At 38.7% G+C, this 14,940-nt stretch overlaps 1 protein-coding gene across 1 annotated transcript; it reads right to left on the bottom strand.

Annotated features, from left to right (window-relative positions):
- Nucleotides 1–231: 231 nt before the first annotated feature.
- Nucleotides 232–13,853, bottom strand: EMC7 (ER membrane protein complex subunit 7). Its single transcript, XM_077880433.1, has 5 exons — nt 13,532–13,853; nt 9,576–9,695; nt 4,493–4,631; nt 3,155–3,235; nt 232–704 (listed from the first exon to the last, which is right to left on the bottom strand). The coding sequence occupies exons 1-5, from the start codon at nt 13,762–13,764 to the stop codon at nt 552–554; spliced, it is 726 nt and encodes a 241-aa protein (XP_077736559.1). The 5' UTR covers nt 13,765–13,853; the 3' UTR covers nt 232–551.
- Nucleotides 13,854–14,940: the final 1,087 nt, after the last annotated feature.

Below are 14,940 nucleotides of genomic sequence, written 5' to 3'. Positions count from 1 at the left end.
TACATCAGGAACATATGGTTCCACCCCAAACATTCCCTGATGTTTAAATGCAGGGCAGGGCTAATAATTTTGTAAGGTCTGGCTACACAAAAAAACCATGGCACATGCAGCTCCAAAAATATAAGCCACTTCTTTTTAAATAGGAAATGTCAATTTTAAGCCTCATATAATGAAAGAAGAAAACTGTTTGGAATAAAAGAAACACTAAGTGAAAGAGAAGTAACAAGATCATTTCATCTCTGGATTAAGACATTTTAATATACATAATGTATAGTACGTCATATAATTTATTAACGTCATTTTCTATAGGACACTGTAATTAATTCAGTGACATCAATATTGACCTCATACAGATAAAAGATGAAAGCTGGGTTTTCTTGTGTACCAAGTACAAAACACGTGCTGAAGAGTTACCACACACAACAGTTATAAGAGATCAACTTTAAGGATGACTCAAATTTACAGTAGTTGCTTCACACGGTTTCCCCTCAAGACTTGGATGTCACCCAGTGTTGCTGTGTTTGTGCAAATGCTATCTCCACATGGTCCAACTACCTTCTTTTGCCAGCCCCACTTTTGCCTGTTTTACTGCTGCCGCTGCTAGACTTGCCAGACGATTTTGAAGAGAAGAGTCTTGTCATGAACTCAGAAACATCAGGCAATTCATGGTTGGAATTCAACATGTTCATTGACTGTTCCATCTCCTGCAAGAGGACAAAGCACAATAACTGGAAAGGCACTGAGATCTTTCAAGTCAGTTAACAACTATCACTTCCATTAAAGGAGAGGAATACAAGTAGAAGCTACTGGTTCTCAGCAATGTTATACCCACCAGCCCTTCAGAAACCATGTTTCATACCTCCTTTTTACTACTAAGTATTGTGATCCTTAATTAATCCCCAATAAATCTTGCATAGGGTTTGATTCAGCTTATGTTTTCATAACGGGTATTTTCTAAGATTATATGTGATCATATTCTTGCCATCTTATTTTATGTTTTCTGATAAAAATGCTTTTTTACTGTTTTACCAAGTGTTTTTTTTTAACTCATGCTTTCTTTAAATGCATATAAAAAAGAGTATCAATCTTTAATTATATACCAAGGTTATCAGAAATGTTTGAAAAGTAACTACAGTATTTCCAATATTCCATTCCTAAGGCCCTTAGTGGTAAATCTATACAGCCCGAGTAACCTCATCACAGCATCTCAAGCAAGCAACATAAATGTTACAAACAAATCACTGGCAGGACCTCATGTGGATTTGGTATCTTCATTTTACAGTTTTGTCCTCTACTGAGCCAACAATCTATAAAGTACTGTTCTACCTTTAAAAATACTAATGTAAAAAAAATAAAAATAAAAATAAAAATAAAAATAAAAATACTAATGTAATACATGCTACATTTAAATTTTACATTACATTCCAAAAGTGAACTTAAAATTGTATTAGTTCACACATGAAAAACGAATAGCAAATACTGTATTATCTATCATTTAAAGTTGAACAACACTACTTGGATATTAGCTTAGGCTTTCTTCCCAAAGGTAGAATTTATACACAGGTTCTCAGGGAGAAAGTGCTTTTACATATATGGCTAGGAAAAGAAATGTTATAAGCATAAATAAAAAATGTTAACATGCTCTAATAATCAGGAATTAAATGTATATGGCAAGAGATCTTGAGACCCTGCATAAAACATCAATTCTATTTTTTAATCTCTCCAATTCTGAAGCTCTTTTTTTTTTTTTTTTTTTTAAAGATTTTATTTATTTATTCATGAGAGACACAGAGAGAGGCAGAGAGGCAGAGACACAGGCAGAGGGAGAAGCAGGCTCCACGCAGGGAGCCTGATGTGGGACTTGATCCCGGACTCCAGGACCACACCCTGGGTCGAAGGCAGGCACCAAACCACTGAGCCATCCAGGGATCCCCCAATACTGAAGCTCTTGATTAAAGAATTTTTATACTGCTTATTATGTGCAAAGCACTTTGCAAGGAATGAATTTTTGATCCAATGTGACCACTAGTGTTTCCTTCTACTAATGCCACAGAGTTAACTGGCTTAATAGATACAAGGATTACAAGGATGTACACTTTCTGACCAATGCTGAAACTAAGATGTCAAATTTGGGAATAAGATATTCTGAAATATCATAAAGCTTTCTTTAAACATGAGGTTTTTTCTGCTATTCCAGTTTGGAATAAATGCCTTGCCTTCTACAGAACTTGATCACCTACTACCTCAGCAAACATTTGTATTTATTTTATGTGTATCTTATTTTCGCATTTAAAACACACACACACTCACACATACACCTACATTCCTGATAGCAAGATGAGTGTTCATAAATCCATTATATTTCCTTCATTTAACTGACTCTGAGCTTGTTGACCACAGAGATGATATACAATTTATTTTTGTATCCCAAGTGTCCATACCTAGCTATCAATCAATAAATGTTAATTCAGCAATGAATAAGGTGTCAATACATCAATATATTATATAAAATGGAAAAACCTGGAACTCAGGAGATATTTGTTGATGGTTTCCAGGTAGAAGAAAAGTAATGGTTAAAAAAATTCTGAAGATTTTATGGAAGCCAAAATTTTAAAAAGACAAAGCAGTGGCACCCAAATTTGAAGGATCTTACTTGGCAACTCCCCACCCATTGACAAATCAGTATGATTTTGTGGTGAAGTCTGGAAGCCACTATTCTAGTTTTCTCCCTTGGTGATCAGAATTTGTGTGTGTATGTATCTGAACATATAAACTAAATGTGTATTCTGAAGGGTTTTGTAAAGTAAAAATAAATTGTAAGAAGCTATCATTTTGCAAACTATTTGGATTGGGATACCAGGATTATTATGCATTTCAACTATTTAACAAATGAGGCACAAACACAGTACTAGGCAGAGTTTTTTAGCTATACGAAGAGATCCAGGCTTTTATGAGGCAGAACCAACAATTTATCTGGTCCAATGGAAACAACTAATTAAATGGCTGGAACACGATACCGTGTTAACACAACCTCTGAATGAATTTGGCTTGGGAATTAGGATAAAGCCAAAAAAACCCCAAGCCGGTCAGCCACAACAGCTGGTTCAGGCATCAGAATACCATTCAAAAATCCACAGTGGGGGAATAATCTTACCCGTCTCATGTCAGGATCACTTGTGTTGACCACTTTGGGCAGAAGCACAAATATTAATAATGGTAGAACCATCATCATAACCTGTGGAAAGAAAAAAAAATCCAAAAAATGTTTGAAATGATGATAAAATTAAAGACTCAAATGTTATATACACAATAAAACTAGCGGCAGCACCTCAATTCTACTGACCCAGTCCTGTTGATATAAGGTGCTCCTCAATGTTTAACTCCTATAAAGTATAAGAGCCTTACCTACGTAGGTTTGGACTTTATAGTCACCTCACTTCCTATCTACACCACTTACCATTTTGCAGAGTTTACAATTTAACACAGTTTGCTAACATAACTATTCACTTTCTTTAATCTGCAGTCTGGCATTAAGAATGATGATCCTGATGGCCAGCTAGGCTCTTTCCAGATAACTTTGTGGTTCTTGCAGAAAATATTATATGCCCCTCTAATTAATACACATCCTCTCGAGCCTGCAATATAGGCTACTAGGTGACTACTATAACAGATGAGTTTTAAAAAATGCCTTAGAAGCTTCTAGTAGTAGGTATGTTTCCATGGAATTTCAGAAATGAAAACATGGAAGATATTTCTTAATAAGCTTTGGAGTCTCATTGCTGATTTCCCCTATCCACTCTACTCTCCTGCTTCTTTATGCCTGATAGCAGATTTTAGGTACTATTTATTCCTTTCAAAAAATGTACAGTCCCCAAATATTCTGTGACTTAAATAAGCTATCAGAAAGGAATATGATCACCACTTACACAATTGCAAGATAATAATTCAATTTCCAGAAGCAGAAAAACAAAGTCCATTTGTTTCTAAAGAATGCATTCTATTAGTGTTTTATTATCAGTGGATACCATAACATTAGTTTCATACCTTGTATTTAAATTACCACAGAATAATTTTTCTGTTTACTACACATAGGCAAAAAGGAGAAAAACCCTTACTCAAGCCACCAATAGTGGCTGATCAATAAATGATGGCACATTCATCAGTGGACTGATATGCAGGTAGTATGAAGGATGAGACAGCTAACTCCATGTGACTTGCCACATATTCTTATTCCATTTGCATTTTAAAACATTTCATCATATTTATCACATTGCTGTTGCACATTTCAATGTCAAATCTACCATGCAATTCTCACTATATTCTTTTCATTAATATTCCCAAAGATACTATTTTCCTGAAATCAATAAAACTATTCACAATTATCCTTTCATCTTAATAATTTGACTTTTCCTCCTCACCAGGGTTAGAACTTTTCAACTACCTGGAATCAAATTAGAGATTAGTAAAGATACTTAATTGTACAGATACATACCATCGGATTCATTAGAAAGTCTGTCCAGCCCCATGATTCCCTTTTAATAAAGTAAGAAGGTGGACCTGAAGACTTCATTTGAAGAGGATAAGGCAGTCTGACCACTTCTGATGTTTTGATATAATTCACATATCTTGCTCTGATAAAGCAACATGAAAAAAGCTTCAGTAATTTCATCAAAAACACTACTAATTAAAAAAACTACTCATAATACATTAGCAGTGCCTTATAATTACCTTTAGCTTTTTCTAAAATGCTCTGGCATCTAAATTTTTTATCTTAAAAATCTGATCAAAGTAGCTTTATCTGTATTTCTAAAATATTTAGCAAACTGTAGAGGAAGAACACTAGACTTGGAATCAAGAGACCTAATTTCTAGCTATAGTTCTGTTATTACCTAGGCCTGTGGGATTAAACAAATTCTTCTCTGGTTATATCAAAAGTTCTTTGAGAATTCTTCTAGCTGTAAAGCTCTTTGATTATATTTAATAATAAATTGTTACAAATATATAAAAATGCTAGATTTTACTTCTTTGATTGCTTGAGATATGCATTAATGAACACACTCAATTTTCACGTTTATTTTGCAGGAAAAATTTATCATTTAAGAAAGTCCTGCAACAGTGCCATAGGTAATACTACATTTTCACCAGAGATGCCACTAATTTTAATTAACACTCTCACCCATGTTCATACATGTTCCGGTTTACTTCTTGAAAACTGCCTCCCCACCATTCGCTCATTTCCTTATGGAATTTCTACTTGACACTTGTTCCACTTTTTTATTCTGTACTTGGCATCTTATTAAATTCTTTCACCATGTCCATTCCTTTAGGTGTACTGCATTCTGGGTAAATTTCTTCTGATCCATCTTCCAGTTCATCAAATCCCTGTTCAATTGTTTAATACACGCATTGAATTTTGTATTCCAAAACCTGTATTTATTGTAGAAGTTCTATTTTGTCCTTTTTTCAAATATATATGGTCTATTTTTATAGTATTTTACTCTTACGGCAATAAATCTTTTATTTGTATAAGCATTTTAAACATACTTTAAACTATTTCATAGTTCATATCCAAAAATTCTATTATCTGAGGTTCTAAGACATCTAATTCATCTACTGACTCATGTACATTGTTTTTTGGGGAGTATTTGATAAGTTATATACTTTATTTATGTGTGGACCTGGACAGAGTATTTCCCTGCAGAGAGGTTATGCATTTGTCTCTGCCAGGAGTCCAAGATTATGAAAACGGATGATCTTGTTAATTGCACAGCTTCAAAGTTTCTGGATTATGCAAGAAGTAATAAATTCACACCCCAAATTTCAGTGAAGGTAGGACTGTGACTATTAAATTTCAGGACAGATTTTTCAGATTGGGAGCCTGGTCTTTTGGATTTTAGTGCCAAGGGTCAAAGGGGGAATCAAGTCTTAGATCTAATTCTGGCTCAAAACAATCTTAAGGCTCTTACCTACATACTGCTAATAAAATCTAAGCTTTTTTTATCCCCCCAGTCTCCACAAGCTGAGACCTGAGCTAAGATCAAGAGTCAGATGCTTAACTGAATGAGCCACCCAGGTGCCCCAAATCTAAGCATTTTGGTTAGAGTATCAAAACCCCCAGGTGGGAAAATGGTTTATAGTTTGTCCTCCCAGGATTTCCCTTACTCATTTGGGTGCTATATATTTAAAAGGAAATGTCTTTCATATTACCATGCATGTTTACAAAATGTTGGTCACGAATATTAGGATCTTATATGAATCCCACTCTGTTCTCTATTCTGTCCCACTTCCAATTATTAAAATAATAAGGGCCATGATTTTTACCTAGTTTCAGGCATCCAATCATCAGGAAGGAAACCGAGAACATGAATCCCACTGCTGCAACTAGTCCTTAAATGCTAAAGCAAGAAGTACTCTTTACCCACAGCAAAAAGCAAAAAAAAAAAAACCTTCATATACAGAAAAATATTTCCATCTTCTTAGACTACTTTATTCAAAATTTAGAGCAAAAGTAAATAAAAATGTAGTTTCTAACAGACAAGTATCCCTTTTAACAATCCTCATTTCCTCCAGGATTTGGCATTTTTGATATTAAAAAAAAAAAACACTTAAATGTGTATATAATAGAAAGTGTAATCTACATACCCACCCAACTCTAAGCTTACAATTCTAAAATTTGTAAAAAGTCATGATAAGTCCTTTAAAGTTTAAATTTAACATACTAGGATTTTACCTATTTAATTAAAAATCTTTATGTCTCTAAAAAGACGAGAAATTTGATACCTAATGAGGTTCATCTACTTTGAAATTCAAAGTCCATTTATTCTATCAAAGAATATTTATAAACATATTTATAAGATATTACCTTCAATTCAAGCTTCACCCTTGCTCTAAATAGACAACAGCAAGAAATATGATTAGAATTTGGACAAACTAGACTATTCTAAGACAATAATTTAACTTCAAAAATAGAGGGGAAAATTTTTAAATAATTTATTTTTAGTGCATCATTATATTAGTTTCATGATAGTATCAAGAATTTAGGGATCCCTGGGTGACTCAGTGGTTTGGCGCCTGCCTTTGGCCCAGGGTGTGATCTTGGAGTCCCCGGATCAAGTCCCACATCAGGCTCCCTGCATGGAGCCTGCTTTTCTCCCTCCGCCTGTGTCTCTGCCTCTCTTTCTCTCTCTCTCATGAATAAATAAATAAAATATTTTCCAAGATCTATAAAGAACTTATTAAACTCAACACCAAAGAAACAATCCAATAATGAAATGGGCAAAAGACATGAACAGAAATCTCACAGAGGAAGACATAGACATGGCCAACAAGCACATGAGAAAATGCTCTGCATCACTTGCCATCAGGGAAATACATTTCAAAACCACAATGAGATACCATCTCACACCAGTGAGAATGGGGAAAATTAACAAGGCAGGAAACCACAAATGTTGGAGAGGATGTGGAGAAAAGGGAACCCTCTTACACTGTTGGTGTGAATGTGAACTGGTGCAGCCACTCTGGAAAACTGTGTGGAGGTTCCTCAAAGAGTTAAAAATAGACCTGCCCTATGACCCAGCAATTGCACTGCTGGGGACTTACCCCAAAGATACAGATGCAATGAAACGCCGGGACACCTGCACTAGCAGCCATGTTTCTAGCAGCAATGTCCACAATAGCCAAACTGTGGAAGGAGCCTCGGTGTCGATCGAAAGATGAATGGATAAAGAAGATGTGGTTTGTGTGTATACAATGGAATATTACTCAGCCATTAGAAACGACAAATACCCACCATTTGCTTCGACATGGATGGAACTGGAGGGTATTATGCTGAGTGAAATAAGTCAATCGGAGAAGAACAAACATTATATGGTCTCATTCATTTGGGGAATATAAAAAATAATGAAAGGGAATAAAGGGGAAAGGAGAAAAAATAAGTGGGAAATATCAGAAAGGGAGACAGAACATGAAAGACTCCTAAAAAAAAAAAAAAGAAAGAAAGAAAGAAAGACTCCTAACTCTGGGAAACAAACTAGGGGTGGTGGAAGGGGAGGTGGGCGGGGGGTGGGGGTGACTGGGTGGCAGGCACTGAGGTGGGCACTTGTCGGATGAGCACTGGGTGTTATTCTGTATGTTGAAAAATTGAACACCAATAAAAATAAATTTATTAAAAAAAAATCTTAAAAAAAAAGAATTTAAATTGCCACCAAATAATCATCTCTGTTCACTCACATTTAAAATGGGGAGGAGGGGACCCCTGTCTGTCCATAACAGGCAGTGGCATAAATGGACTAATAAGCAGCTGATATAAAGGATGAGACAGCTCTATGTGTGACTCATTCATTATATGTGAATCATAGCATATTTATACATTATACTTTTATAACTTTCAATGTCCAAAAACAAAAGGCAAAGAAAGAAGAAAAACATTTTAGGCATAAACTCAAATGTAAATATTATGGCCAACTGAACATTATTTCTATCGTGTCAGCTGAATTTGGGGTCTCTACAAATCAATCTAAATATTCTTTGCACATACCAAAAAGATCAGTAATAAAACAGAGCTCCTCGAACCCCAAATCTATTTTTACCTTTGCAAGACCTATGTTTTATTACTATAACATGGAATTATTTTGCGATAGCTCAAAGAAGAGGCATTACACCACTCAAAATTCTTTCATATTGGTCACCATACCTCAATAAAGCTAGAAAAAATAAACAAGTACATAAAATAAATAAAATCGTTTCATATACTTCCTGGTCAGATTAGACCAAAGAGAATATTACTGGTATGGGACAATAAAAAAAAAATAACTGGGGTTATAACAGAAAGAATAACTGTGGACATCTACACAAGGGATTCCAACTTCAAACGGATTTGTGATATTCCATACTCACAACCTGAATTAGTCCAGCATTCTTTTCACCTAAACTTCAAAGCGTATGTTCATCTACTTAGAAATTTTGAAATTTTTCCTAGTCTGCCAACCTCTAATACTGTGCTTTTTTTCTTATCACGATCCTTACTTTGAGATAAACTAAACAATGTAATCTACCATTTGCCTAAAAAATACTAAATTTCCAATGTACTCTAAATATTTCAGAAAGGAAGAACTGTAGAAATTTCTAGATCAATACAACTATTAAATAGGTATTAAGAGGTATTATCAAGATACTCCAATGAAAAACAGGTAGTAATATTTCTAATTTAGAAAAGTTAAATTATTTCCCACTTCAATAATCATATTGCAATTATAACCCTCAGAGTTTTTGCTCTCATGATAGGTAATCTTGCCTCTTCTCTATTATAATCATATTAGGAGCTTTAAAATAAATTTTAAATCAGAGCAGGAGGAAGTTCAACTTTGCAATATTACCAATACTCAGATTAAAATAATATAAGGATATTTTAGGTGGCAGAGGGGAAAAACTTAATATTAAAGATAATGTAAGGATGTTTCATGGAATATCTGTAGTTTACATGAGAAACTTTTCAACCCTAACTATAAATTCTAAAAGCAATATAGGAGGTATTTGGTATCCTCGCCTTTTGTAAAAACTAAATCAGATGCTCTTACCTCATTTTTCCTTTTGAAGTGATATCGACTCGGACAGGATCAAATCTGTAAGCTGGAGATATAACTTCCACTACATAAGATCCAGAAGGTATATCATGAACCACAAAACTCCCATCTGTCCTGGAAAAATGAAAATCATTATTTGGATACTGCTGATCAACAGCTTGCTTTCTTCTTATGTTTTAAATCATCTGTTAACTCCTAAATCAAGCTCCTCCAAATGACACAGAAGTTAGAAAAAACAAAACAAGAAACAAAAAAAACACCCAAACTGGCAAGAATTGTCCTCATGCTTCAGCTTCCACAATCACGCTGAAAGGATTCTGACAACTCTGAGCACTCCACAGGAGCAGAGAATCCTGACATAGAAAGCACTTCTAATTCCTTCTGTGGGACAGCTGATAAAGAGGGTACTGTTTCAATTCTGAAGCCATGTCTTCATTCAAGGGAAATTATCAATAGGCATTATTACTACAATATTAAGGTTTCAATTTTGCCAACCTCCTGCAACAATTCCTTAATTAAAATTTAATGGCTTTTTCCTAGTTTTTGTTTGCATTTTGTTGTCTTTCTAAGAAAAAGGTCATCAAACACCATTTGTTCCACATATTACATATAGTTCCCATCTACTTTGGTTACTTTTGTTTGGATATATAGAAGTTTAATAGATTTATGTGGTTAAAACCATTTGCCTTTTCTTCCTGATTTCCTCTATTACCTTCTAGACTTAGAAAACCATCCCACGAAGAGTTGATAATCTCAGGTTTACAATCAAAATTAATTTGTTTTGATAATGAGAAACTGACCTTCTGAAGAAAAAGAAGTATCTGTTTCAGGAAAACAAATGATCCTAAAAAGATCTGCTTTAGGGACACCTGGGTGGCTCAGTGGTTGAGCATCTGCCTTCAGCTCAGGGCGTGATCCCGGGGTCCTGGAATCAAGTCCCACATGGAGCCTGCTTCTCCCTCTGCCTGTGTCTCTGCCTCTCTCTGTGCGTCTCTCATGAATACTAAAATCTTTTTTAAAAAAATCTGGTTTATCAAAGAAGTCCTAGTATAATACATTGAATAATGCTTCTTAAATCATTAGGCTCTTTCATAGCTAAAGAAAAAACTGATTCTGCCACATTCACAATACTTACAAAGAAGCAGGAGGAAAAGATACTCCTTGCTACTTCAAAGTACACACTAAACTAAAACAGAATTGAAATGTAAACATCAAACTAACTTATTCCTGGGCTGGAGGTCTTCACTGGCCCTTCAGACCCACTCTCCACCCTTTTCCTCCCTCTTTGCAGACCGGAAGGAAAGAAAATGAGCTTAGCATATTTTTCCTCAGCTCTCTCCCTGAGAGGCCATCTCTGACTTGCTCCATCACAGGGCAGAGCTCCTCTTGCGGCAGTCCTTTCCTGCCCCAGTAACCTTTACTTCCCCTACTTCCTTCAGGCTTAGAGGTGACAGTGGCTTTGAGGTTGTAAACTCCAGAGTACTGCACAACCTGGCTGTTTCCCTAACACCATGACTACACTGTTTAATCCTTTCATTAGACTTCCCTTGAATTATTTATTCTGGAGTGTAAATTATGCTTTATATACACAGTGATGAGAGCAAGAAGTGGCATGAAGCATCCTCAGTCAAAACTCCCCTCACCTCCATTAGCCAAGACCCAAGCCACCCTCAACAAGCAGAACTATAAGTCAAAATGGCATTGTAGTTATGCATAACAGGTGTAAGACAAATTACTATCCCTCTTCCAACAAGAGTCCCACCATAAGCTCTTCATATTCTTTTTTTTTAATTCTTAACATTTCTATATACAAATGCCAGAACATGAAAGGATGTCATAAACTGCTCACAAGATATTAAGTGGAAAAAAAAAAAAAAGGCTACAGAGTACTATATATTGTATTTTACTATTAAAAACAGGTCATATGATTACAAAAAGGCTGGAAAGGATACGATAAAATGTTGTCTTATCCCTTACCTCTTGTTTATGTTTTCTTCAACAAACATATAACTTATACCTTATTTTAAAACAAAAATTATAAATGCTTCTTAAAAGAATTATATACCACAGAAAAGAGAAGCCAAGTGGTCAGTTTAGGCTAATTTCCCAAGGTTTTTATTATGTTTTTTTTTTTTTTTAAAGATTTATTTATTCATGAGAGACACAGAGAGGCAGAGACACAGGCAGAGGGAGAAGCAGGCTCCATGCAGGAAGCCGGATGTGGGACTTGATCCCGAGTCTCCAGGGTCACACCCTGGGCTGAAGGCAGGCGCTAAACTGCTGAGCCACCCAGGGATCCCCAATTCCCAAGGTTTGAGTTTCTTCATTAAAACATCATTAGAGGCAAACCCTAAAGAACGCCCTAACGCCAGATTTGTAAAAACAAATAGCATTAAGACTAGCTTCTCGGGCAGCACAGATGGCTCAGCGGCTTAGCGCTGACTTCCCCCAGGGAGTGATCCTGGAGACTTAGGATCAAGTCCCACCTGCGGCTCCCTGCGTGGAGCCTGCTTCTCCCTCTGCCTGTGTCTCTGCCTCTCTCTGTGTGTGTATGGCTCTCATGAATAAGTAAATAAAATCTTAAAAAAAAAAAAAAAAAAAAGACTAGCTTCTCATCATTATTAATCTGAGATTCAAATTCTAATTCAACAGCACCCGGGTGATCTGAATATTTGCAAATCAGATTTAGAAATAAACGTCCAAAAAAAGAAAGAAAGAAAGAAAGAAAGAAAGAAAGAAAGATCCACATTTACGATGTCTGGTTTTCAAATACCACTTGCTGGTATACAAACCAGTCAGGAAAACACTTTTTCCTAAATATTTTTATTTTTTTTAAGATTTTATTTATTTATTCATGCGAGACACACAGAGAGAGGCAGAGACACAGCAGAGGGAGAAGCAGGCTCCCTGCAGGGAGCCCGATGTGGGACTCGATCCCACGACTCCAGGATCACGCCCTGGGCTGAAGGCAGACGCTCAACCGCTGAGCCACCCAGGCATCCCCCTAAATATTTTTAAATTATTTATTTATTCACGACAGACACACACACACACACAGAGGCCGAGACACAGGCAGAGGGAGAAGCAGGCTCCATGCAGGGAGCCCGACGTGGGACTCGATCCCGGGTCTCCAGGATCACCCCCCGGGGCCATCGGAGCTGCCCTAAATATTTTCTTTCAGTTCAGTTTCACACCCCAAGCAGCGAATGAAAGACTTAAAACATCACAGTTGTGCCTAAACATCTGAAAAGCAGGTTACTGCAAAACTGGAGTGCTAATAAATTCACCACGTTCTTTAATAGAAGTTGAAATCCCATTTTTACAATGAGCTAGAAAAGACTGAACCATGTTAGCAAATATGGAGAAACCCCAGTCTCACACAAATGCCCCAAATGTAATGTTGCAAATCCCTCGATGAATTCAACTGTAAAAAAAGAATAATCCCACCTCCAGGCAAAAAAAAAAAAAAAAAAGGTGCTTTGATTAGGGACTTCAGGGCCCATTATTTTCAGAAGCAGCAACATTAGCCTCCCAGTCTATGCCATCATAGAAATCCTTTGGGCTTTGAGAATTCCCACTCGCTCAGCATATTTCTACACAACATCAAGCTGCCAAAAGACAGAAATGAATGCAAAAGTGGCCAGATTCGGGGACCCCTGGGTGGCTCAGCGGTTGGAGTGGTCGACCCCGTAACAAGGCAAAAACGGAGTTGAAGAAAACTGACCCCCCCTGCTCCGCCCTGGGACAAGCACCTGCCACCCTCGCTTCCGAGGTACGGGGAAACGGGGTGATGGGGAGGAAAGGGGAAGCGCAGGGCTGCCCCCCAAGGTCTCCCCGCACAGACCGCTACCGGCGCCCACCCCTTCGCCCTCCGCTACTTGGCTCGCGTAGGGGCAATTCCTCTCTAGCGTCCACGCCAACCGCTTTCCCGCTGCCCACAGGAGGCTCACTTAAGAAATCCGACATGCTCTTCTCCGTCTACCAGCACTCGCGCCGCCGAGATCCAGTCCTGGGGCTTCACCCCTGGAACAACCGCACGTCCCTCAATCTTGAAGCGGTCTCCTGTGCCGACCCCAATCCCGCCTGACCCATCGGCAGCAGCCCCAGGCAGCTCCGAGCTCTGGGCATCCCCTGAGAGCAACAACAGGAGGAGGGAAACGAAGCCCCACTGCACGGCCGCCATGACAGCAGCTCGCACCAGCCAGGCCTGCAGCCCAGGAAGCCCTAACCGTCCCCCAGTCTTCGCCGCCGCCGCCGGCCGATGTCGTCATCACTGCGCGCAAGAGGCGGGGGCCGGCTCGAGCTGTGGGCTCCAAGCCAAGGGAAGGAGGCTTGCGCCAATCGCTTGCGAGGCGGAAATGGGGCAAAGTACTTCCGGCGCGCGGGGCCGGAAGGCGGTCTGAGGCGAGGGTCGGGTGCGTCCCGTCGTCGCTCCACCCACGGAGCGGCAGTGCGGCCCTGTGCGCGGCGGCGGTGGTGGCGGCGGTGGCGGCGGCGGCGGCGGCGGGACCGCGCCGGAATGGGAGGCTGTGAGGCCGAGAGCGACGACCCTCTGAACCGGTGTCTGCAGATGAGGCCCCGGCTTCAGGAGACGCGGGTCCGGAAGAGAGCGCTTAAAAAGTTGTAGGGATGCTCCGAGACGTGCGAGATGCAAAGGCTCCCGCTTGTGTGCGAAGGGGATGACGTCTGTGCCTAGAAGAGTGGGGCCGGTACACAGACTGTTCACTGAGGGTCGCCTCCGGTGAAAAGGGAGAGGGTTGAAGGCCGCTTACCCGCACGACACCGATCCCGGTTTTCAGGGCTTTACCGTAAACAACGGCGGGGGTCGGGGGAACCAAGCTAAGATGGCAGAGAGCATCTCCAGTATTTTCACCTTCTTGATGACAGAAAGAGAAAAGACTTCTGCCTAAGATTTCTGTTGGTTATAAACGTTGTGCTCTCGATGACACATTTCTGTTGAAGATTATCGAGCGAAATGCGTGTTTCTGTTCTGTGAACTTAGACTTAGCTTCCCGAAGAAAAGTAACAAAAATTGGGAAAAGGGATGGAAGAGCCAAATACTCTTGAGCCCCTGGCAAGGGTTAGAGACGCGGTACCCGCGGCCACCCGTGCTCTGTCCTCGGGAGCGCCCGCAATTGTCGGGCGGAGGTACTTCCCCCTTTCTTCACAGTTGATCCTTGGAAGAAGCAGAGCTACTGTAGAAAGGTTATCATGTGTTATGGCCCTACCCTCGACCACCTCCTGTCAAAACTGTACTAAACCATGAAATAAAATTTCACTTTTCAAGAACGATACAAAATTTACAAACATGCCAAAATAAAAATAGCTTCATCCCTAAATGTTCACATATTTTTGGTGA

The sequence above is a fragment of the Canis aureus genome, chromosome 32 (genome assembly GCF_053574225.1).
Source record: "Canis aureus isolate CA01 chromosome 32, VMU_Caureus_v.1.0, whole genome shotgun sequence".
Classification (NCBI taxonomy): domain Eukaryota; kingdom Metazoa; phylum Chordata; class Mammalia; order Carnivora; family Canidae; genus Canis; species Canis aureus.
Note: the sequence above shows the minus strand (reverse complement) of the source record. Positions and strands in the feature narration are given on the sequence as shown.

Bases quoted from the DNA above. Each gene is read 5' to 3' on its own strand.
- EMC7 (XM_077880433.1), bottom strand. From the start codon at position 13,764: ATGGCGGCCGTGCAGTGGGGCTTCGTTTCCCTCCTCCTGTTGTTGCTC. The intron at 9,696-13,531 runs GTGAGCCTCCTG...TCATTTTTCCAG, and splicing joins GAGCATGTCGGATTTCTTAA to GACAGATGGGAGTTTTGTGG. The intron at 3,236-4,492 runs GTATGTATCTGT...TTCTTTCCACAG, and splicing joins ACTTTCTAATGAATCCGATG to GTTATGATGATGGTTCTACC.